The following is a 1,163-nucleotide window of genomic DNA, read 5'->3' on the forward strand; positions in this document are numbered from 1 at the left end:
CCCCACTCCAGGCTCTGCTCTGACGGCATGGACACGGCCTGGGATATTCCATCAGTCTCCCTCTGCTTCTCCCTACTCATTCTTGCTCTCCTTCTCAAAATAAATAAACTTTAAAAAACTACAGACAAATAGTTGCTTGTGATGCATGAAAAACTTTAAAGAAAGAGTACTGTAGGAAGATAAGCCGCAGATTGTCAGCCTATGAACTGGTACAAATATCATGATCTAGCTCTTCTAGAGTTTTAAGCCTTGTTCCTCAAGTGTTTATCCTGAAACAAAGAATCCTCTATTCAGAGAATGTCTCTGTGCTAAAGAGCTTTCTCAGGCCTTGCTTGATGTCACTGTTCCGCAGACCATAGATGAAGGGGTTCAGCATGGGCGTCACCACTGTGAACATCACTGAGGCGATGGCACTTGCTCTGGAGTTTTGAGAAGCAGCAGAACTAAGATACACCCCAAGGCTTGTACCATAGAACAAAGAGACCACCGAGAGGTGAGACCCACAAGTGGAAAATGCTTTATACTTGCCCCTCACTGATGAAATTCTCAAAATGGAAGTTACAATTCTAGAGTAAGAGGAGAGGATGCCAGTGAGTGGAACAACACCCAGAAGCCCACTTGCCAGATACATGGCCAGGTCATTGAGGAACGTATCAGAGCAAGCAAGTTGGATCACCTGCTTCAGTTCACAGAAAAAGTGCAGGATTTCCAGCTCTGTGCAAAAAGAGAGTTGCAAAATCATTAAGTCGTGTAATAGAGAGTTAAGAACACACAATACCCAGGATCCCAGAAGTAGGATGCCACGGAACTTGGGGTTCATGATGACCATGTAGTGCAGTGGGTGACAGATGGCCACAAACCGGTCATAGGCCATCACTGTCAAGAGGAAGTTGTCAAATACTCCAAAAAGCATGAAAAAGTACATCTGGCTGAGGCAGCCTTCGTAGGTGATCACTTTGCTCTGCGTCTGGATGTTCAGCAGCATCTTTGGGACGGTGGTGGAGGTTAAACAGATGTCTGAAAAGGACAGGTGGGAGAGGAAGAAGTACATGGGTGTGTGGAGGCGGGAGTCTGTGAGAATGGCCAGGATGATGAGCAGGTTCCCAGTGAAGGTGACCAGGTACATGGACAGGAACAGCCAAAAGAGCAGTGACTGCAGCCCC

The 1,163-nt window shown here is 46.7% G+C and overlaps 1 protein-coding gene across 1 annotated transcript; it reads right to left on the bottom strand.

Moving 5' to 3' along the window:
* Positions 1-286: 286 nt before the first annotated feature.
* Positions 287-1,153, bottom strand: LOC120245262 (olfactory receptor 7C1-like). The gene has a single exon (XM_039252229.1). The coding sequence runs from the start codon at positions 1,124-1,126 to the stop codon at positions 287-289; it is 840 nt and encodes a 279-aa protein (XP_039108160.1). The 5' UTR covers positions 1,127-1,153.
* Positions 1,154-1,163: the final 10 nt, after the last annotated feature.

Source organism: Hyaena hyaena, unplaced genomic scaffold (assembly GCF_003009895.1).
Source record: "Hyaena hyaena isolate Hyena2069 unplaced genomic scaffold, ASM300989v1 scaffold_414, whole genome shotgun sequence".
In the NCBI taxonomy this organism is placed as follows: domain Eukaryota; kingdom Metazoa; phylum Chordata; class Mammalia; order Carnivora; family Hyaenidae; genus Hyaena; species Hyaena hyaena.

Excerpts from the sequence above, each read along its gene's own strand:
- LOC120245262 (XM_039252229.1), bottom strand. The coding sequence starts at position 1,126 with ATGTACCTGGTCACCTTCACTGGGAACCTGCTCATCATCCTGGCCATT.